At 39.2% G+C, this 23,815-nt stretch overlaps 1 protein-coding gene across 1 annotated transcript in view; it reads right to left on the bottom strand.

The window, feature by feature from the left end:
- SLC1A1 (solute carrier family 1 member 1) overlaps window positions 1–8,426 on the bottom strand; it is a 53,495-nt gene extending 45,069 nt beyond the window's left edge. Inside the window, exon 1 of the mRNA XM_042825631.1 lies at window positions 8,257–8,426. Within this exon, the coding sequence (XP_042681565.1) occupies window positions 8,257–8,347 (91 nt within the window). The 5' untranslated portion in view covers window positions 8,348–8,426. The remainder of the gene's footprint in view (window positions 1–8,256) is intronic.
- Between the last annotated feature and the right edge of the window lie 15,389 nt (window positions 8,427–23,815).

Here is a 23,815-nt window from a genome sequence, read left to right on the forward strand (position 1 = left end):
GTAGTGGGGGAATTATGGGTATTTAACTCTGATAATGGCATTGAAAAAAAAAAAATGCAGACAATTATAATGGGGTGATTCTTATATTACTTAATTGTTCTGAAGCAACATGGATTATGTTATCAACGAAATAATTAACCTTTTTATATTTTCAGTTTTGCTGTTCAAAGGACAAACAAAAATACAATTAATTATATCACACTGCTGTGTCTTAATTGGGTTATCTTTATAGCTGATGACTCATGATAGAAAAGGCTTGCAAAGAAAGTTCACTGATTTGATTTAATACACAGTACAAAAAATTCCATATAAGTACATCAAGTTGTAGTCCATGCAGGCAATATATTTGCAGTCTGAATCCTTCACAAATATTTTGTAACATGCATTTTGTTTCTGCTCTATAAAGTTTCTATAGTATTACCAGATATTTTTTTACCTACAAGAGAGTACACAGTGCAAACTCCATAATTTCAAAATGGAGAATATTACCATAAATCTATTGATTCAGCTCTCTTTTGATTACTTTTAACTTTTTATAATGTTATGCAGTTTGCTGTTTCACATTTTACTTTACAACTAACACTCTAATAAACATAGTGATGTTGACTGACAAAAAAATATTCTTAGAAAAGTGAAGGCAACTACTGAGGTATATTTCAGAGTAGCTGAGTCTTAATAGCATGGCAACAAATCTTCACTCTCCAAATATTGCTGTTGCCAAGGCTATCAGCTTAATTAGAAACACATGTAAGGAAAAGTCCTCTCAGAAAACCTTCTAGAAGAATATAGTTCCAAAATGAGATTTTGATCAACAGAAAAGTATTTTGTAGGAAAGTATTGGAGGAAGGTATGCTCATTCCTCAGCTGTGGTGAGACTCCACTGGGTCTTCTTGCTGATTAACCTGCTTTGGGTGCAGCAGCTGTAAATTCCTTCATGCAAATGACACAGTGTAATCTGACTACAGAGTAAGGAAAGTTCAGGTGGACAGTAAATCTCTATGATGGACTTTAAGGAATGAAGTAGATGAAGTACTTGCCAGAGGGGAATAACCTGCTTCTCTACTGTGGCGCACCCCGCCCCCCACTATTCACAGCAGGTAGCAAGGTCTCTGCAAACCTTCCTAGCAAAGTAATGAAACCTCCATTTTCTTTTCCACAGGAACCTGAGTTCAGGCCAATGATTACATTGACAAGACCCTCCACTGCAGACCTACAAAGGAGTCACCACAACAATAGTCAAACCAAATATGTTTATTTTGAGGCTATTTCATTCAACCAGGAAAAGGAAAATTAAATCACAGATGACTAGCTATCAAGTGACTACACTTCTACAGAATCAGTGTTCCCACAAAACTGTAAAGCACTATGATAACCAAAAAGTCTCCATTTACCTCAGTATATTTCCTAAGGCAGTTGTGAACATGATCTTCACTTACAGAGGGAAGACTAAGCAAAGAAGTTGTTGAGTAACTCAGCTTTCCCCTAGTCCACAGTTGCCAGGTATGACTTCTCAGATTTTTCTTTTCTGCTTGCTGTACCTGCAGAACTCTTTCATTTTCTTCTTCACTCCTCTTGCCAAGTCCAGTTCTAGTTGGGCTTTCCTGACACCATCCCTACACAGCCTAGAAACATCCCTGTAGTCCTCCAGGGGTACCTGTCCATGCTTTCACTGCCTATGCATTTTCTTCTTGCACTCCAGTTTGACCACTTCAGCCATGCCTTTCCTGACCTCTTACACCTGTGATGGAGAGCTATTGTGCACTACAGAGTTTCCTTAAAGATCTGCCAGCTCTGCTCTGCTCTCCTGTCCTTGAGAACAGTTTTCCAAGGGGCTTTGTTGACTAACTCCCTGAAGGGACAGAAGTTGGCTTTCTTAAGATTTAGCATCCTGATTTTACTCTTTGCCTGTCCCGTTTCCCTCAGGAGCATAATTTCAAATAAGGAGCGATCACTGCACAATTGCTACAACCCAGGCAATCTCCACTCTTGATGTAAACAAGAAGTTCAGTTGAGTTGGTGAGCAGGAGGTTCATTTACACATCCCACTAGTGGGGTTGTCTATTGCTTGGCTCATTAAAATATCCTTAGTGCATTCTAAGATCCTCCTAGATTGCCTGTAACTCACTGTGGTACTTTTCCAGCAGATGTCAGGGTGTTTGAAGTCCCCCAGAAGGACAAGAGCCTGCAAACATAATGCCTGCTGTAGCTGGAGAAAGAAGGCTTCACCAGCAGGTTCCACTTGATCAGGTGGCCTGTAGTCTCTACTAACCACAAGCTTTCATTGCCTTGGTTTTTAACTCTCACTCATAAGCTTTTAACTTTTTTGTGGCCACTCTTGAGGGCTCTTCAAATTCAATTTCTTTCTCGATGTAGAGGTAACAGCTACTCCTCCTTCCTGACCCGCCCTTCTGAGCAGCTTGTACCCATCAACAGCCACTCTACAGTTACGGGAATCATCCCATCAGGTCTCAGTGACAGCAACATTGGGAGATTTCAATTAGCACAATGGCCTATAGTTCCTCCCGTCTGTTTCCCAAGCTGCATGCATTAACCTACAGGCACTTCAGCTGGGCAGCCCACCTTGTCACCTTTCTGGAGGATAACTTTTCATTTCCTTTGAAGCATTTTCCTTCAGTCTCCCTGTTGACTTCTGCTGTTATAGTGGTCCCTGGCTCCTTGTCTTGATTAGTCCTTAATTCTCTTGAGACAATGAGGCTATAATAGAAATATAATTTAGCTATTTCATAACTTTTCAACCAACTTGGTGACTCACTAAATATGTGAGGTTAATTACAGTATTTACTATCCTAATATTATAAATTCCTCATTCTTTCTCTCCTGCTACAGCAGTAAATAGGACTGAGCATTCTACTTACCCTCTTACTGGAAAGGCAGTGGAATGGTTCTGACTGTCATAATTCAAACTAAATAGCTGGAAAGGCTACTTAGCAGTACTTAAGAGAGAAAGCGACGTTCAGAAATATCATTATTCAGAAACTCATGAAGACATTGAAGTATTGATATATCAGAGATATGATCTAAAAAGTTAGTTCACATTATGCAGGGCCAGGTTGGTTGTTATTCCGAAAGCATTAAAGAAATGAGAAATGGCTACTTTGAAATATATTGTGAAAATAATTAGGGCTGGATTATTTAAAATTCATGGAAATTGTCATCATGAGTCACATTTAATCTTCTGACATGCTATCAGGTTCTTGTGGAATGGACAATACTTGAAACAAGAGTTAGACAGTAAAATAGCAGAAAAAAAGCAGGCATTCCATTAAGTTTGTCTTCTGTAAAAGAAATAGATTTGCAATAGTACAAAACAGTGTTTGTGAGTAACCTCAACATTGCCGGTTCATGAGGTATATTATGAAACATTGTTCTTAAATTTTGTAAAGATGTAAATAGAACACAAAAAAAATATTCCTGTAATTAAATGGTAGCATTTTTCCATGAACGGTATTGGGAAATCAGAAACAAGAAATCATTTGTAGGTATTAGTAGTGGTGTTATTTCCTCACATATAAAGGCATATTTCACTTACTTTGTTAGCTTAATCAACTTTGGAGCTCTGTAGACTGCAAACTGACCAGAAGTTCACTCCTTTCAAAGCTTCCTTTGTTTAAAGATTCAAATTCTACATCTACACTTGTCAGAAAACTACGGGATAGTAATTCCTTTGCTTTAGTATATTTCCTTAATTTACACTTTTCTATGGACAAAAGAGTTCTGTCTTTGCTAGAACAACTTGAATTAGTTAATCTGCTTCTTTTTAATACACTGCATAGTGTAAGCAGAGAGAAACAGTACAGTAGACAGCCCAACCTGACACAACACACCTCTTTTTTATCAGTTTTTTGTTTGTTTTTGATGGTTTTGTTTTGTTTTGTTTTGTTTGGTAAAGGTATGAGGAGATGGAAATGAGCAAAACATTACCCTGCTTTCACAATGGGGTTGTTATGTTTAAATTATACCTGTGTTAGAGACAGAAGGAGCTTACTGAGAGAAATTGAAAGATTCTATAGTTTGATGAGGTTCAGAGCTCCCAGGCCACATTTGTACATGAAACTTTTTCCCCTGAGGAATACAGCATGGTCTCTGCACTTAGAACAGTATTCCATGTGCAAGACATCATCAACAGAGTGATATGTTACTAATTATTCTGTTCTTGTCTTCACTTTCATGAGCATCCAGTAATACTAGTATGTGCAGACACAGATGACTTTTAAAGGGACTAAAAATGTTTTTAAAAGTAATTGCTACATTCCTTTGCATCTGATTACAAAGAAAGCCTATCCCATCTAGCTATAGTGTAAATACACCAGTGTTGTTTATTTATTTGTTTTTAACAGAGACATTTTAATGAAAAAAAAAATATTACTGTAGGGAGATGCTACAACTCATTACTGTAAGATAATATAATCACTTTAATTAAAATGAGAAAAAAATGGCATATGGGATGTTAGGGTGATACAGAGATGTAAGAGGTGGAGGCTGTGCCATCAAGTGCTGAAAAAAGGCATAGTGACACCACTCACATTTTCTGCATTGCTTATGTTACAAATCAGACCTATATATATCTCAGTCTCTCTTAAATGCAGGCAGAAATGAGGTGTGACGCTAGTCACAATCTTCCAGTACGGGAATTACACAAAGAAGGAGTCTGAGCTGCAAACACTGACTAAGCTTCCCCGCTTTTTGAAAGATGTAAAAGCAGATATTCGGTGATGTCCACCGACCTCCTCCCTCTTTCAATCACTTCATCTCCGCCTAACGCCACCGCGTCCCGTTTCCTAATTTCTGCAGCTCTGAGTTTCACCCGTTCAGCGGACGTCCCTTTCCGAAGACGTGAGCTACCTTGGACAGCTCCCGGCTCTCCCGCCTCTGCTCTTCCCAGCCGTGCCATCCAGTTACCTCCACATGGCAGCGGTGTGCTGCTGCAACTCAGTGCTTAATTCTGCTGTACCCAACACTTCCATCTTCTCAATAAATAAATAAACAAAAACAAGCAAACAAACAAATAATCCTGTTCTGGTGAAAAATACTCAGCAATACACGCTTCTAGGCTACGTCCCACAGACTAATGAATCAATATTCACATGTCAAACTTGTATTTATTTATTTATTTATTTATTATGACTGGTTTGGTGGTGCTTCAGCAGTGACCTCTTGGAAACAAAGTGAAAATAAAAAATAGATGAGAAACTTATGAAGTGCGTCTTAAACTGTGCCTTTTCAATCATTTTTCAGAAACCTGTTTCAGAATGAGTGAATTTCATTGATATTTATGTTTTTCAGTGATTTGATTGTATGATTTGGAAACAATATAACTCTATTTGTTAGAGGAAGCCTTGAAGCAATCTGACTTGTAAATTGCTTTCATAAGCCCAATAGCCTTAGCTTCAGTAAGGCCAATAGAACAAAAAGACATTAAGACATCTCTCCTTTCCAGTTAGCTACATGAGGCTGCTACTCTGCTGCACCTCTCCTTCTGACACGTAGAGAACGTCAGTAAGACAGAAAAAGTGCAAGTGAGCCCAACCTTCATCCCTGAGTCACCAGTCAATAAAGAGGATTCAATGCATACCTCAACTCTGTACTAAGCACAAATGAATATTCTCTGAGTACTCAGGCAGATCTCTCAATGAAATTATACAAATCCCTGAATTACGGTAGTCTCAGAATTAGTCATGAATCTGAAATTCAGTCAATTTCAAACTCTGAACATGACTTCAGGGGCCCTCATCATTTACTTTGTTAATCTGAAACAGAATTTCTACTGAGGTAAGAGAAATATGCAATCAAATCTCAAGTGGTATTTTCTTTGAGTAATGTATTTAGGTGCTTTCACCAAAAAGATGTGACACTGCTAAGATATTTTCTGTACGGATTTTAAATCATTTTCCCCTGCAGATAGCTTTGTAAAATAAAGTCCAGTATTTTCAAAAACACAAATAGCAGGCATCCAGTCAAAGGTCTCAAGTGTAATTACAATGTAACTATTCCTAAAGGAATAGCTGTCTGGAGTTAGGAGAGGTCTCCGCCTCTTCAGAGATGAGGACAAAAAGTAACCAGAAAAATTTTTCAGCATAGGAAAGCTGCTAGCAAGGACAGACATACCTTGTTAGGATGCTGAGCATGATGTCATCAAAGTGCTGGACTATCAGACACTTTGCAGTATAGTTGGACTGCTTTTGCATTACACTTATGCAATATCTTATGTCTGGTATTTCTAGTCCTCACTGATGCAAATTTTTTTGGAAAGTCTGAATGTATTTTCTTCCAAAACAGTAAGTTATACTCTTCTGCCTATGAATGTAGTTGCTTCAAATTACACTGATCAATAAATCTCAGAGCAATTTCCCAATGTATATTTAGAAAGCACAAGTATGTAATTAGAAAGTGTTTGTGGACTCTGAGTGTATTATAAACCCCGAAGCTGTAAAAGGTGACATGTAATGCAACTAAGCCATCCTTGTAAGGATTTAACTTATTTCATGTTCTAGAAATACTGAAAATACACAAATATATACCTCACTGCAAAATGTGATTTGATCCAGAAGACAAAGAATTTTTATAGAAACTTACTCTGCCACATCATAAAGCTCCCCTGAGTTCTGAACTATAATTATGGTGTAGCAGTTAAAATGTTCAAAGACACATAATGAATTTGGATGCCCATCATTATCTCATGACAAACGTCCATTGGGTATTAGCTTAGTGGGATTAGAAGCAAACTATTGCCAGAGCTACCACATCACTGGGCTCTGTGGTACTCAGCATGGTACTCTACCCATACCCACTGGAGAGGGTGAGAGGCAAATTTTGTCTACTTTCCAGACTACTAACTGGGAAGTAAGCATGTAAGCTTACAAAAGAGTACCTGGCTAGTGCAGATGAAAAGGTGATTGCACACAAAAACACGCACATAGACACCTCCACTTGTTACAGATTTCCAGTGTAATCCCTTTGTGCTCTGTATTCAGAACTTACAGATATCCTTCCGCTCACTAAAGAGGCAAAAATAAATGGAGGTCTTTTGAATACTAAATGTGTGGAGGAAAACACTTACATACATAGACATACACCTCTGATCATAGCTTAGAAATGGCTGAGTGGAATTCCTAAACAATAATTCTCTCCTTAACAAACATACTCAGAAATTAATACGTTCCAGACTGAACCCTAATCAGCAGAAACATCACCTGAAAGAGAAGCATCCAAAGCTACCAAGTGCCATTAATGAAGCATCTAAAGCAGTCCTTCCCTACAGAAGCAATTATGTAAAGGAAGGTCTCCTTGCTTAGCATAAAAATAATCACCAGAAAATAACAAAGAAGGCATATAGCTTACACCGTAAGGAAACGTGTCTCTGTCCTAGTCATTTTGTCAGATTAACTGTGCCCTTTTGCCCATCTACTGATCAGAAAGCACCTTCAGAAACTTGCCAGCAAGCTGAGGAGTAACTCTATGTTTAAAAGGACATCCCAGAGAACCTCACTGTGAACTGTGCCACTGCCAAGCTTTTCTGGCCCCTCAGACCATCATGCAGCTGCTACAATGCTTTCCTGCAGCAGCCCCAATTACAGTGAGGCTCCTACCTGTATCAAACTGAAGGCACTGTCAGCCCAGCTATATTCCATGAGTCCAGCTAGCTCTTCATGGGCAGTCCCCATTCACAGGCCTTCACCTTTCTTTGACAGGCCACTCACAACCGTGCTCGCAAGGCCAGCATGCCTTCTATCACTAGCTACACAAAGGCAGCCCAAGGCTTAGCCCATCATAGGCCTGCTGAGGACACCCACAGCAGCCCAGCACAAACAGTTCCCATTTTTCCCGTCGGTGTAGTGCTCTCGTGGGTTTTCCCTATACAGTTTTACCCTGCTAGTCACCAGACTTTATGACGATGGATGCACGGGAACCAGGCCCAGCCTGTCGCCGCGGCGCCCTGTCACTGCAGACCTATTCTCCATAGGCACATCTACACTGCGCCCCGGCTGCGCACCGCACCTCAGCCCGCCCGGCACCTCGTCGCCAAGGGAGGGCGGCCGATTCCGTGCCTGCAGTTAGAACCATCAGGGCCGGCCGTGACGAGAGCCGGGGGGCCGCCGCCCCACACCGCACACTGTCCAACCCCTCTGCCGCGGAGCGCTCCTCGCTGGCACTGCTCTGGCTCCGGTCTGGCTTGTTCCAGGCAGGGCCGGGCGGAGGGCGAAGGCACCGCGCTCCCCCTCACTCTCCCTCACTTACCCAGCAGCACGGCGACCAGCGTGCTGAGCAGGAGCCAGTTCTTCCTCAGGAAGCCCAGGCAGCCGCATCCCTTCCTGCCTGCCTTCACCATGGTGGTGGCAGTGACAGGGTCGCCGGGCCTGGGGCGCGCCGTTCGGAGCCGAACCGCCCTTCTCCGCGCTTACAGCGAGGAGGCGGAGACGGGGCTCTCACCTGGCAACAGTGGAGTCCTGCCCACGGCCCGCCCACGGTCCGCCCACGCTGCTTCCCGCCCCCTTCCCTGTCTTCCCTGCCGCCCCCCGCCCGTTCAGCTAGGCTGCGGCGTGGTGTCCCCGCTGTGCTGCCCCGGGCGCAGCGCCTTCCTGCCGGCTTAGGGCTCGGGGAAGGAAGAGCAGAGAGCCGGGTCCTTTCGCTTAGTCCGCGGCGTCGCTGTCCGTAGCGCTGTCCCTCTCTGACCCCGCAGCGCAGAGTGAAGCCTCCGTCCCAGCGAGAAGAGCAAAGAGGTGGGCAAGCCGGCCCCCGCGGCAGAGGAGAGCTTGTCCCCCGGGATGAGCACTGTTCCTGGAACCGTCCCGGACGGAGGAGTCTCTGCGTCTCCGTGCAGAAGTGGCTGGGGGTGTTGTGCTGTGGCCGGTGGAAAGCCGGCATCGCTGTCACTGGGGATAGCTTCTAGTTAAATAGCCAGGTGAAATGTTCTGCCATGTATTCCTGGTGAGAAAATGGAGGCTGGGGAGTATAGAAATGGTTCTCAAGGTTTGCCACTGGGATTTATACCAGAAGCGTTCATTTCTATGCGATGGTCTTCTGCACCCTGTAGCTCGTAAGCATGACTGGTCCGTACTGTATTGGGACTCAGTTCCCTGTGGGGAACTTTATAGTAGGGTCTTCAATATCTGTTCATAAAAGTGATGATTCTAATTTTCAAACATGAAGATTAATCAGTAAATTAAATGAGAAAGAAAAAAAAAATAATGACAAGAGTACCAACAGGTAGAAAGAGAGTACAGAACAAAAGATTAGTTTATATCATTACACTGACACTACTGACCCTAATCTTATTGCCTTATTTTTCCAGTGTCTTGAATACTTGCAGTAATTTGTCTACTTCTATCACCATCAGGCAGATGTAATTAAAAGTAAAAATAAAAAAAAAATGAAAAATAAAAAAAAAGGAAGCCTAGTGGTAGAAAGGAAGTATAATTTTCATTTTAGTTTAATTAAATAATTAAATCAATCAATCAATAAATTAAAAAAGACTGCTTGAAAGGAAAGCTGGCATACTGCCATGTTAAAAAGCCAAAGAAAAAGCTAAACAAAAATAACTAATGCAAAGAAACAGCAAGGAGTGGCATGCTTACATTCAGAGTTTAGTAAAGAAGGGTATCAATATACTACTGTCATGGAAAAAGTGTAAAAAGAAAGCGGGCATGTTTCAGGAATTTCAGGATGATAAGGAGCAGGCCTACGAGAACAGAGAGTATTGGTTTTTTTTTCTTTTTCGACATGACCTTGAAGAAAAGGAAATTATAACTCATGTAGAAACCTAAAGAAGCATTTTTGAAAGGCTTAGGCAGGTGAAATAGAACTGTTTTAAATATTCTCATGAGCAAGCTGTTTTTAATTTGATCTTCCTATTACAAATTGACAGATGCTGGCTTTGGTCCTGGATATAGAGTCAAGCTGGCAGTTTCGGTATGGGGAGCTAAAAATAAAAACTGTAATAAAAATGTCCCAATAAAATGCAAAAGAATTGAAGCTCATGGATCACTCTTGAAACACTGAAGTTAATTTAAAAAAAAAAAAAAAAAAAAAAGGAACACAGCTATAGAAGACAGAAAGAACTAATATTTTTGGAGACTAGCTTTTTGTGAAGCTATCAAACACACTGCTGAGCAACAGAAATACAAATTTAATGTAAACAGTTTCTAGCATGCGATATCAAGGATCCTGCATTAACTATGAAGTAGATCGGATGTGTGTATGAAAAGATGTCAATGCACTTTAAGTGTATAAGTAACAGGAATACACTCTTCAGCCACACTGCTATTAAAAAGTTCTCAGAATATATTACAGATAATTTTGTATGAATGACAATATGGTTTGGAGTTTTGTGGTCTAAATGTGTGTTAAATGCTAATGAAAGGCATAGGTGAATGAACTGTGAAAATTAGGGCCTTTGCATGGAGAAATGTGAAATGCATTTACATGCCTGATTCTTTTCTTGAAGTCCCTCTGCATTGCTTTGTTGTAGATCTGAGCTTATACATAAATTCATAAATAGCTATTTGATAAGTTTTTACCACTTGTTGGCCTGATGTTTAGCTCTGGGTCTCAATATTCATTTACAATACGTAGAAATATCTTAACAGCGTTTTAAGTGAATTGCTTAAGAACAGAAGTAATTTCACTGCTAGAAATATTTCCCAGGTGTGAAATGCCTTTTTGAGGCATCTGAATGTTTCAACTAGGAGAAGCAGGGATATCCTACAGAAGCATACACAGCACAGTATAGTGCACAGCCTAGCAAGTGAAGAGTTCTTCATACTCCTTAGGAGCTATAGATACTAAATTGCATCACAGGGAAAAGCTGAATTTAAGGGGGCTTTTTTATTGTACGTATTGCATCTTTGAAATTACACTGATATATCAGAAATATTTAGCACAGATTCAATAAATAAATAAATAAATAAATAAAATTCTAATATTCTACCTAGAATGCAGATAGAATAACTGAGGTTTTTTTTATTATTTGAAACCAGTCCACAAGATGGGAAGTTTGCAACTATTTTTTTTCATTCTATGAAGCCAGAGACCACATAGGAAATTTGAAAACATAAAGTAATTGGTTTCTGTCTAATACATATAATCCTTACTGAGAAAATAATACAGTAAAAAGGATTATGTTTTAAGTACAGTAAACATTCCCAGTTGTCATCCTTTGCCACTGTACCATATTGCTTCTCTGCTTTCTTTTACTATTAATGCAACTACAACTCTTTTGGTTTTTGGAATACAGTGAGCTGAAGACTATAAACTTTATGTAGTTAACTAAGCATAAGTCACCAAATGCAGTGCTTTTATCTCCAAATTCCAGAATTAGGTCATTAGCAAAGTCACCTAATTTTGGTTGTATTTTTCATCTTTCTTGCCAAATGTGAAGGCTGAAATTAGAGGTGGAAATGAAAACAGTGATCCTGGATCACTGTTCAGTTCAAGAGCCAAGACTCAAGGAAGTGGACAAAGCTGTTCATTACATGTTTAAGAATACTCTACTGTTACTAAGCACCCAAAATTGCAGGTTCCTTTCTGGAACCTGCACTTCTTGACATCTGACTTCTAAGCTTACATGCCTCATCTGCTGTATAAAATAGCTGGACTGGCCAAAAAATTCTGGACATTAAAATAAGTAAAGAAATGAGACTTGATTTTGACATGCTCTGGCTGTCCCCTGGGGCAGAGCTGGCAAGGTGCCGCTTTTTATTTATGTTTGGAGGTTCAGTTTTCAGGGCAATAATGTATTTGTTTGCAAAAAACTTTTTTAATTCAATGCAAGTTAGATTAAAGGTGCTGAAGATATATAGGTGCATACTCTCCTAGTATGTGTAACTAATCTGATCCACTTTTTAGAAAACTTTAAAAACTCACTTATTTCTATTACAGTGGCTGTTTCTGAAACACAGAGGAGTCCTTTTATCTACTTCTAACTTCCAGTAAGATTTCCAGTAGCTGCTTTATCTTCCTTTTGCGTATGCTTTTCTTCTGTGGTACCAAACACGCTCCAACCCTTACGAAATTAGTCATTCTATTTTCTACAATTGAGGGCTTGGGATTTCTTACTTTTTTTTTTTTTTTTTTTTTTTTTCCATTATTGCTCATTTAATGATCAAAACACATTCTGTGTAGGTTAAATAGAATAGATTTGGCCTAAAATAAAATTTTGTTAAATAAAACCCTGTGCTAAATCTATAAGATTTTTTATCAGAAACAACAGTCACAGCTAGGAGGAAGATGACATCTGAAGCTGGAATTTCTAATTACCAATGTATAGCCACTTCATAATGAATACATTTTCCCTACCAAAACCAAATTTGGTTCTATTAGCTAAATATTAGTTCTATTAGTCACTTCACACTGTGACTTTAGAAGAATTCACCCATGCCCAACTAGCATAAATGGGTAATGATAAAATGCTATTGAAGTTCTTGATAGTGGTGCACCTGCTTGCTACATTTTAAAATCCTTAAAACCACTATGTCCTAGATCACTTTCATTTTTTTTTGTTCACATTTTATGTGAATATTACCACAGAATTTGATGGAAACTGGAACAAAATCATGATAATCTTAGGAATTTGTATCAATGAAAAATGTTTTTATTGTTTTCTTTCTCATTTTAATAAATGCAAGCAATTCATAAGGTGCTTGTAATTTTGCCTGTCTGCACACCTTGTATGTTGTAAGAGGATGGGGTTGCAGAGTGAGAAGGTGGCATAAAAAGTGTTTTGCAAATAAAGATTCTGATGGATATATGGAAAAACCATAATCTGCAAACACAGAAGTTTTCCAAAGTCCAGCAGTTTTCACCTGCTAGAAAGTATTATGAAATAGCTGCAAAGTGAGCATGAACAAGCAGCTGTAAGAATCCATGTGCATGTTTTGTAATTGCTTTTAAAAATAGTCCTTCTTTTTTGTTAGTAATTTAATTTGTGATGTGCATGAAAAGAGCTAGAAAAGAGCTAGACCAACATGACTGCAGTTTTCCTTCCTAAATACATAAAACAATGAGTTTAAGTAACATACACTTCCCACTGCACTCTGCACTAGCCTCATATGAGAAGAATCTTTGTTAGTAATAAGAAATGAATTCATTATACATGCTGATTAAAAACTTCAGTTACAGAATCACAGAATCACAGGCATTGGGAGGGACCTCAAGAGATCACATCCAATCACCTCTGCTAAAGCGGGTACCCTATAATAGTTTGCAAAGTTACATGTCCAGCTGGATCTTGATTATTTCCGTATAGGGAGGCTCAATAACTGCTTTTTCAACCTGTCCCAGTGCTCTATCACCCTTGTGTAGAAGTTCTTCTGCATGCTTGTACGGAACTTCCTGTTTAACTTTTATGCCATTACTCCTTGTCCTACCCCTACATACCAACAAGAGTTCCTCCAAAGCATTTAAAAATGCCTGGCAGATAATTTTAGTAGAAATGAGATTTGTGTGCAAGAGAACCCATCATGGGCAAACTGGTTCAGAAACCAATTTTTAAATGTTTATAGAAACTGGATAGGTCCAAATGTAGGCTAACATTAGATCAGATAGAGAAGACAAATCAGCAAATGATCATCTGATTGATCATCTGATTAATCATTTGATTAATAAGTATCTTAAGTGTGGTAGTCAGGGAGACATGGCCAACATCTTTTTAGCAGTTTGTGGGGACAGAGCAATGGGAAATGGCCATAAACTGGAGCATAGGAAATTCCATGCCAATATGCGAGGGAACTTCTTCACAGCAAGGGCGACGGAGTACTGGAACAGGCTGCCCAAAGAGGTTGTGGAGTCTCTTCTCTGGAGATATTCAAGACCCACTGGGATGCCAACCTGTGCAGCCTACTGCAGGGGTCATGCTTTGCAAGGGGGCTGGATTTGATAATCTCTGAAGGTCCCTTCCAAACCCTACAATTCCATGATTCTGTGATTCTGTGAAATGAGGTGCAGGCTTACCTTTAGATTTCTTCAATAGATTCTCACCGTCTCCGAAACAAATGTACTGCTCATAGCAAACTACTAGCAAGGAATTTGAACTGGGATTTGTGCATGTTTCCAAGATCTTTGAGCAGTGGAACAGTCATGTTTGAAAACATTATATGCTATTGGCTCTCCTAAAGGGAAAGAATTATATTCAACGTTATTCTTTGGGATTCCAGTACCTACAACGCACCTTCATCTCAGCACAAGGGTTCCTTTACAACAGGACCTGTGTCCAACATACAGGACCACCTGACTGTCCTGGCACTCGACTCTTATATTCTAGAAAAATGAAGAAGTAAAAGTATGTTAAATACCATTTTGTTAGAAGAGTAATAAATTGTTCCCCAAACAAAGATGAATTATCTCCCTGTGTTGAAGTAACATTGTTTTTATCTCCATAGTGTGAAAAGTGTGCGTTCACTAATATACAGTGACTGTGAACAAAGGGTTAAGTACAGGAAAATATTCTGCTGCTGCTCCAGTGACTCTGAAGAATAACTTATTATGTGATATATCATATGTGTTTCTACTCCAATACATATGTAATTACAAAATTATTGATTATTCGAGACAGTTGCTCTTTACCACTCTTCACAAATTGCATACATAGAATTTGAGGGCTTTGTTCATGCACACACCATTTGAAGTCTTACTTTAATGAAGACATAATGAAGCAGAATACTTTTTTGATAGAAGGTAATAATAGCAAATGACAAAATTATTTTAATCCTTAAGTCTCTTGACCCACATTGAAATGGCTGAATGAGTGAAGACAAATTTGAAGAATGTTGAGCAAGTTTGAAGAAACAGGTTAATTTATAGACTAAAAGATCTGGAAGGTGAAGTGGAGAAAGACATTCAGAATTATTGGCTATGCAACTCTCCAAAATGAGTTACAGACACATGATCCGACCTTCTGATTTTTTCAAGAATTTGGAAATGCTCAGTGCCCTTGAAATGAGTTCCAGACAGAGATAAACATTGTATTGCCAAGATGTCACCAAGACTCAGACTATTAGTGGGCTGTGTCTAAACCTCATTTTTTTAGTTGCCTAAGCACATGGAATCACAGAATCACATACTTGGAGTAGGAAGGGACCTCTGCAGATCATCTAATCCAAGCCCCCTGCTGAAACAGGTTTTCTAGACTAGATTACACTGGCAAGCATCCAGTAGGGTTTTGAATATCTCCAAAGAAGGACTTTCCAAACCTCTCTGGGCAAATTGTTCCAGTGCTACATCTCTCCCAAAGTAATTTTTTCCTCGTGTTCATATAGAACTTCCTGTGTCACTGTTTTTTACCCATCACCCCTTCCTCTCTAACCAAGAAAAGGAGACTGGCCCAACTGATTTGACCCTTTTCCAGCAGACATATACAAGCATTAAGGAGGTTCCCTCTCAACTGTCTCCAGGATAATAGTCCCAGGTCTCTCAGGCTTTTGTCACAGAATCATCGTAGAATCATCATGCAATGGTATCGGTTGGAAGAGATCATTAAGATCACCTAATTCCAATACCCCTGCTATAGGCAGGGACAACTCACTCTAAACCAGATAGCTCAAAGCCCCATCTAGCCTGGCCTTGAAGGCTTCCAGGGAGGAGGCAGCCACAACCTCACTGGGCAACCCGTCCAAGTGTCTCACCACCTCATCGTCAAGAATTCCTTCCTGGTATCTAGTCTAAATTGACGCTCTTCCAGTTTAAAACCATTTTGCCTTGTCCTGTCACTACATGCTCTTATCAAAAGTCTCTCCCCAGCTTTCCTGTAGGCTCCCTTCCAGTACTGTGAGGCTGCTGAAAGGTCTCCTTGGAGCCTCCTCTCCTTCAGGCTAAAGAGCCCATCTCTCTCAGCCTGTCCTGGTAGGGCAGGTGCTCCAGCCCTCTGATCATCTTTGTGACCCTCCTCTGGTCCTCCTCCAACAGCTCCATGTCCTTACTGCCTTGGGTGCTCCAGGACTGGACACAGTACTTCAGGTGGGGCCTCACTAGAGCAGAGGAGAGGGGTAGAACCATCTTCCTCGACCTGCTGGTCACACTTCTCTTAATGCAACCTAGGATATGGTTGGCTTTCTGGGCTGCAAGCTCACATTGCCAGATGATGTTGAATGTTTCGTCAATCGACACTCCCAAATCCTTCTCCTAAGGGTTACTCTCCACCCATTCTCCACCCAACCTGTATCTGTGCTTGGGGTTGCCCCAACACAGGTGCAGAACGTTGCATGTGGCTATGTTAAACTTCATGAGGTTGGCATAAGCTCACCTCTCAAGACTGTCTATGTTTCTTATGATAGCATCCCTTCCATCTGCCATATCAACTGTACCACTCAGCTTGGTGTTGTCTGCAAACCTGTTGAGGGTATACTTGATGCCACTGTCCATACTGCCTACAAAGATGTTAAATAGCACTGGTCCCAGCACCAATCCCTCAGGAATGCCACTCATCTCCAGTCTCCACATGGACACTGAGCCGTGGACTGCAATTCTCTGAGTGTGACTATCCAGTCAATTCCTTATCCAGTGGGTAGTCTATCCATCAAATGCATTTTTATCCAATCTGGCAACCACGGTGTCATGTGGAACAGTGTCAGATGCTTTGCACAATTCCAGGTAAATAATGTCAGTTGCTCTTCCTTTATCCACTGGTGCTGTAAGTCCATTATGAAAGGCCTCCATGCTTTTCAGGCATGACTTGCCCTTGGAGAAGCAATCACCAATGTATTATCACCAATCACCTCATCTTCATTTTCCATGTGCCTTAACAGGGCCTTCAGGAGGATCTGCTCCATAATCTTGACAGGCACAGAGGTGGGACTGACTGACCTGTAGTTCCCTGGATCTTTTTTTCCTTCTTGAAATAGGGGGTTATGTTTCCCCTTTTCCAGCCAGTGAGAACTTCACCAGACTGCCGTGACTTTTCAAATATGATAGATAGCCACTTGGCAACTTCATCTGCCAGTTCTCTCAGAACCTGGGGATGGATCTTGTTGAGTCCCATGAACTTGTGTGCCTTCAGGTTCCTAAGGTTGTCTCAAACCTGATCTTCATATCTGGGGAACTTCATTTATTCAATTACAGTATGATTTTGCAGACTTTAAACTCATTGTGATAGAGACATCACTTCTATCTGTTGTTATGTGTGGATTATACTAAAAGTTTTGCAACTGAGATCCAGGACAGTCTCAAATCCTATACACTATCAAAATAATAATAGTCATTATCATCAGTATAATTACTGATAGTGCATACTGTTGTTATTGATATTGTTACTGTTGTTATTGTTTTCATTATCATTAGTGCAATCTCTAAATGGTATGGTGAGAGCCATCTGCAGTGGCTTCTATGCCCTTAACACCAGCGTATTCAATGTTACTAGCATACGAAATTGAAGGAGAGGATAAGAAACACCATGTCCTGCAATGATCTTGTAGGTGTTACTTAACTGAAATTTTGGTTGACCATTCATGGCAGGAGATGTAAGGTTTTTTAAGATGACAGTTTTCCGTGACCAAAGCAGATTGTTGGACATCTTAAGGGAATGATAATGTAACTTCCTGGCAGGGAAAGTGATCTGCAATGTTTCAGGGAAATATTTAGCTTGTATTGTTGTTGGGATGGACAAGTAATGACTGAGCACAGGGCTGGGGGAATCAGAACTTGAAGATGGATCCATAGTATAAAAAGGTTGCTGTGATTCTTGAAAGCATCGAGTGGAGGGTAACAAAAGATAGCAAAAGGGCTGGTGGGCATGTCTTGTGAGGAGGGAAGTTGAGGACTAGACAACTTAAGTTGTCCAGTCTGGAAAAAAAGGGAGGATAGAGTGGTGACCTCATGTGTCTCTGCAGCTTCTTGAGGACAGATAGTGTAGAGGGATATTCCAAGCTCTTTTCCTTGTCACCAATGACAGGATGAACAGGAGCAGCACAAAGCTGTGCCAGAGGAGGTTCTGACTAAGCATCAAGAAAAATTTATTCACTGTGAGGGTTATCAAACACTGGAATAGGCCTCCCAGAGAGGTGCCTGATGCCACATGCCCCATGTAAGTGTTCAAGAGCCCTCATTACATAGACATATATATATGAATAATATCCAACAATTTCATCATTAATATGTTGTAAATTTTTGGCTAGCCCATAAGAGGTTAGACAGTTGGACATTCATAGAACCCTACCAACTGAATGATATTCTATTCTGTCCTATACTATTCCATTCCACTCCATTCCATTCTGGAAAAAAAAATAGGGAGCAGCAGAAGAGGAATGATATTGATTTCTTCCAGGAGTTCTGGCATTCTAGCTTGCACTACAATATCATATTTCAGTTCAATATACAGATTTACTTTTGTTGTCTTGCAGTATAGATATTTTAATGGCTCAAATGCAACTAGCAGATAAGTAGCAGATTTGGGGAAAATTCTGTAGTTATGTTCTGACAGTTTGCTTTTGCTAATTCAATATACTAGATTCTATTCTTGATTTTCACATTCAAAACTAAAGGTAAACATAGGTGATATATAATGTTACACTGAAACTATGCCTCTGAGTCATACTTGTCCATCTTTTTTCAAGATGTACTGGGAAACAAAGTATGTCTACAAGGATTAGCAGAATAGTGCAAAAGTTTAAAGCATTATCTGGCAGTTCAGGTCAGACAGGAATTAATAACAACCTCCTTATGTAATAGGTCTATGTGATTGTGAAACACAGAAGTTGGTTACAGTGGGAAATCTGAAGTAGATTTGTCTTCGGCATTTCCTCATTCTTTATGACCACATCTGATGACTGATGTAGTTATATCAGAGACCATGTTTGGCAGAAATAAGGCAAGCTGATGAGAAGAAGCTTTAGACAAGCTTTTATATCTTATGAAAAGCTCAGTGGTCTTAAGATAAGAGCAGAAGAACCCCTTATGTCTTCTGAAGCACAAAAGGGGTATTTTTACCCATGATCCTAAAGTCATGAAGCTTTTCTGATGGATGATGAACCTTACCCTTACAGCTTTCATTCTGTGTATCTTTTCCCCATACTTTTAAATGTCTTCTGGGAAAGACAGAATTTCTTCAAGAGCCAGGGGATGAAAGCACAAGAGAAACATGGTGAGCATTTTGTGCCATCATATCTGCTCAAATTTCAGTGAAGGGATGGCTGGCAAGTCACAGCCTGCCTTGAATGAGGAAAAAAAATGAATACCAGGAAGTCTATATGTAAGAAATTGGATGATATTTGATTTTTTTTTGTTGTGGAGGCAGAATTTGAGACTTGAAGTTTAGGACTTCATTCAGTGGCAGTGGAAGAAAAGGGCCAAGTTTCTGTGGGTGTAGCTAAGCCGGAAATGACCAACGATATGTTTCCTTTTCTTAGTTGCTGGAAAAAAATACTGAAAGAAACAAAGTGATGAATACAGTGCAGCACCAAAGAGCCAGTCAATTTGATAAGTAAATCTGCACACAACTTCTTGTAAGTAAGAGACTGCATTTAAGTTCAAATTTTGCAAGCAGTTTGTGCTGTCATGTGAGCACTGTTTTAATGTAACACATAAACATCATCGTTGATATTGGGTCACAAGACATGCAAGATTTACTATCATTCTTACCATCTTCTTTTCTACCTTTTAAATATTTCAGTCTTGTTTATTTCTGCTTCAGTTCTCAGATCTGTGAAACGAGGATGATGATGTTTGTTCCTCACCAGAGGTAACTGATAAGAGAACTGAACAGAGTACTGTATAGAAGTTGAATATTTCTAGTTTATTTTTTTAGTTACACTGGCCAAAAGAGAAGTCTTGAGGCTTTGTCTTGGTCCCTAAGTCTACCTGGCAATTAGCATGTTAGAAATTCTGTAGCTAGAGATAACTAAAATACAAAGTAGGAAATAGAAAGAAGAACGTAAGAAATGATCTTTTTATTCGTTAGAGAATTAATATGCAAGTTTTATAACACATTGTTGTCATGGAAAAGCTGCTGGATTTGAAACAGCAGACTTTTCCAAACAGAAAGAAACTTGTAGTTTGGCAAGAAGTAGGATTTCCACCAATGCTTCCAGCAAGGTTTATAAGCAAGTGTATTCACAGCAGGCTAAGAACATTTTCACAGTTCTGACAGAGATGTCCAGTGAGAAAAAGCAAATCATTTTGAAAATGTCTTTATAGAGGCAGAGCAGTGGAGGCCCATTGTCATCCAAGAAGACAAAGTTCCTCCATGCATCAGACTTATGACAGTGCAGCAAATTTGCACAGTAAGGTTTTCAACTGACTGAATTACAAAAACATTTTAACAAGTGAGGAGTTGATTTTGTCCTGTGCTAGCAAAGAAACAGCATGAAAGTGATTCCACATCACTGCCTGAGGTCAGTGCAGTCAGTTCAGAAACCAGCAGAATGCAGCCCTTCCCATGGCAGCAGAAATGAAATGATCAAGAAGGCCTTTGCTGCTGGGCCTCCAGCTTTCTCCTAGCTTTCCTTTTTGTCTACATAAAAGCATTCACATATATAGTCTGCACTGAACATCTGGCTCTGCACTTCAACCCAATTTGTGAGAAAACCTCTATGCCAGTGCTTTTCCACTTTGTCCTCTTTTCACTTGCTAAAGAGCAGAAAAAACCTGGGACCGAGTGTCTAGCAGAATATTATGTTTCAAGGTTATAGATTGAACTGTAGTTTTGCTTCATAATTTTTACACCGATGTCTCCTGCTCTCAGACCTTGGTTCTCTGAATCTCATGATTGTACAAAGATACAACCATGGCAGTAGCCTCTGATATTATCATGCAGTCAAGCACAGAGTGTTAGAACATGTTATTTGTCAAAGAAGGGGTCACATCACAAGAATCACAACACTGTGTATATTCCTCGCAAGATAAGCTGATGTGGGGAAAGTCCTCCTTATCTGTGTCTGTGGGATAGTCCAGCTGCATCAGTCTAAAGAAACTGTGAATATAACTTTGAAGATTGTTACTTCCATATTAAGACCATGTGGTTTACTGAAAATAAAATACAGTCTGTTGTAAATGAAAATTTAGTACTGAAATAGTGACAGTTGTATAGTCACTGAGTTGTCTAGACTCAGAATTTGTGAATGCAAAAGTCAGCAGTAGACGCTGAAATAGAGCTCTACTGTAAGATCAATTAAGCTTGTTTTGAAGAAGTTCCATGTTTAAGATATTCATCAAATAATTCCTTATTTTGTTATGAATGAGTATGTATATAACTTGGGGTTCATAAACCTTATTGGTTTGTAATGTCACCTTTTACAGGAAAGTTAAAGAGGAAATTCTGGTATGTACTGGAAGAGGTTTCTTTTATTGATGTGTTGGTCAATTTGTTTTTAGAAGCAGTTTTACTGTGAGTGATCACAAACTGCAACAAACAGCAAAGAATTCAATCTAGACAAAACAAAGCAGAAAATGTCAGAACATGTAGTTTCTGAATGTATGTAATTGGAGAAAAATTAGAAACACTGGGCTAAAAGAATACATTAAGTTCTGAAGATCTGTATGCCAACTTTGTTTTGTTTTGTTTTGTTTTGCTTCTCACTGCTTATTTTTCTCTTGCTTTGGGAAAAAAAAAAAAAAAAAAAAAGTATCCAGTTGATGACACTTGTTTGGCAAGGAGGTTTGTAATCAATATTTAAAGTGTTTTATTACTGCATGCCACTTTAGCTGTAAGTATGATGAAAGTTTATTATTGCACTTTTTCTGATTTCTGGAAGCAATAGGGCCTGGACATACATGGAGAGCTGGGGCAAACCAATGCATTCCTGTGAATCAAAGAACCATGATCCAAGAGTCCTGGTCTTGGAAGCACGCAGTGTGAGTGTACCATCCCCGACAGAAGATGACTAGTGAATAGCAGCATTTCAATTAGGACCTTCTCAATCAGAGCGTTCATTCAATACATTTGGAAAGCAAGATAAAAATTTTGGGTGAGAATAAGTCAGCAGAAAAAGACAAGCAATTGGTTCTTCTCTGGTATTAGATAATAATTAGATAATAAACTTTCTCTACAGCTATAGACACAGTGCATGTTTCTACAAATGTTTGCCATAATTTTCACCTAGAAGTAGGTGAAACAATCAGAGAACAATTTAAGTTCTAGTGAACTCAGTTTGGAATTGGACTTGGTCCTAAGTTCTTCAAAATCTTGCAAAAATCACATGTGATGACCAGGGAATCATTTTTGCATACATTTAACAATGCCAGGAGGCTTACTATGAAGATATCTTTAGTAGACCGGCTTGTCATAATCCTGCAGGACATCCTCCTCTAAACTATTTAGAAAAACTAGGGCTTTCTTCAGCCTGACCTGTTCATTACTTACATATTGGAAAACCTTCACAAATGACACAGATTTTGCATGGCATCTACATGTAAGGAATGATTTTTCTCTTCCTTGAAATTAGGTATTATCTGCTAGTGGAATTAGAGAATGCTTTGAATCACCCATTACAGCAAATTTGAAATTCAAAAATATGCCGGTGTCATTCTTTTTCTTGTGAAACTGTTGTGCATAATTAAATAAAAATGTTTTCTCCAAAGATGCCTTCCAGGTAATAGTAATAGTGCTGGCATTATGATGATTCCTTAGCTTGTCTGTCTGCATGATACATTATCGGTAAATGCTTTATAAGATTTGCAGGTCTGCTGCAAACTGGCAAGTCAATTTCTGAAGCTATCAGAATGGTGTCCATGAGGTGGTAGCCTTTCTATTTCTCTAAGCTATGGACTCAGCTGGCTTTCTGCCATTGCATATCTTGAGATCTCAATGCCTTTTCCACATTTGCCCCTTTCTATGCACCCCATAGATTTCAGCAGAGCAATGCTGTGGTCCCTAACAAGGTATCATTAAGAACTTACAAAGAGTCAATTTAAGGAACATAAGCTTAAATAAGAAGATTAAAAGACAGGAAAATGTATTCCCTCAGTTCCTTCACTGCAGGTAATGAAGGAACTGCAACTCCCTTTGTTGTTAAATACCTACTTGAACATAGGAACTCTTACTAAGATCAACTACCTTTGCATTGCTATAATGTGTTATTACAATATGTATATAACGTATATATGTAATATCAGTATAATATTTTGTTACAGTTTAATTTTATTTTCTTAGATTTTATCTCTCAGTACCAAAGGACCAATCCTTTTCATCTGATTTCCCCTGTTTAATCTAATTGCTGTTAGTAGGATTACTGGAATTGCACCAGAGAAACTTTTGCATGCTCTATATTAGTCTCAATATGTTTTAATTCAGGTTTAAGTCTGCACAGCAAAAGATTCCAATAACAGGCCCAAACTGTAGTTTTTTCCCTGCTAATTCATTTTGTATTATTGATATAGTACTGTTTTGTTTAATTTTTCTGCTGAAATCATAGTATAACTGTAATCATTATCAAAATAATAACTAGTAAAATTATTCAAATGCTTTTCTGCAAAAATGAGATTTGTATTAACGTTTTATTCAGAATCATGTTAAAATAAGGCAACTGCTTCTGATTCTTTAAGCTACTTCATATAATTTAAAAGATGTATTTTATGAAATAAAATAATAGGACTCTAGTAATAGGACTCTAATAATTCAATTCCTTCAAAATCTAAGTAGACGGAAAGTAGAGATTCAACATAAAAATTTAAAGTTAAAAATTGCCTCAGTTCTGTGTTCCCAGCTGCAGACACTTTGGATTTTATTTGCTCATGCTGTGCCTGCCTTAGACTTGCTCACCTTCAGCACTTGGAAAGCTGGACTTCAAATATCTTCAAGTGGATGTTCAATATCACATCTTCACTTGAAAGAGCTAGTCAGATCATTATGTCTTAATTTCTTCTTAAGGACTGTAAT

Source organism: Centrocercus urophasianus, unplaced genomic scaffold, assembly GCF_019232065.1.
Source record: "Centrocercus urophasianus isolate 14NV4802_14NV808 unplaced genomic scaffold, USGS_Curo_1.0 seq_25, whole genome shotgun sequence".
In the NCBI taxonomy this organism is placed as follows: Eukaryota; Metazoa; Chordata; class Aves; order Galliformes; family Phasianidae; genus Centrocercus; species Centrocercus urophasianus.